We start from the raw sequence: 481 nt of genomic DNA on the forward strand, positions 1-481 counted from the left end.
CGCAGAATGCGGTGACACGGACTAAGCAGCATCGGGGGAGAGACAACGGCACTCAAACGCGAAGAGCCTCACCATCGAACCCCAGCACTGCCATCCAGGGAAAGGCACCGAATCGAGCCTTCTTTCCCCCTGAGATTCTGAGTCCCAGGGGTGAGTACCCACAGTGTTCGGGAAGTAGGTCCTCCTTCTCCTTTTCAGCAGGCAGCGCCCGGCCAGGAAAAAGGACGGGAGGTCGGCTCGTTGTAATGATTTCCAGGGCAGGGGGCGTGGTGACTTCCAGGGCAGGGGGCGTGGTGACCGCCGGGGCGGGGGGCGTGGTCTGGGGCTTCGTTGACGGAGGGGAGGTGGGTGAAGGTGGCTTGTTGGCGGGGGTTAAGGGGTGGGGGGATCCAGGGGTGGGGTTTCTACAGCATACCTAATAAGGGGAGAAAATAATATTGATGGAGGTTCAGGAGCGGGGTACGGAGACACTGCGCGTGCA

At 60.9% G+C, this 481-nt stretch overlaps 1 protein-coding gene across 1 annotated transcript in view; it reads right to left on the reverse strand.

Annotated features, from left to right (window-relative positions):
* The window catches only part of LOC119590614 (phenoloxidase-activating factor 3-like), a 5,929-nt gene that overhangs the window by 2,578 nt on the left and 2,870 nt on the right, over positions 1-481 (reverse strand). Inside the window, exon 4 of the mRNA XM_037939293.1 lies at positions 73-415. Coding sequence (XP_037795221.1) covers positions 73-415 — 343 coding nt within the window. The remainder of the gene's footprint in view (positions 1-72; positions 416-481) is intronic.

Source organism: Penaeus monodon, chromosome 27 (genome assembly GCF_015228065.2).
Source record: "Penaeus monodon isolate SGIC_2016 chromosome 27, NSTDA_Pmon_1, whole genome shotgun sequence".
In the NCBI taxonomy this organism is placed as follows: Eukaryota; Metazoa; Arthropoda; class Malacostraca; order Decapoda; family Penaeidae; genus Penaeus; species Penaeus monodon.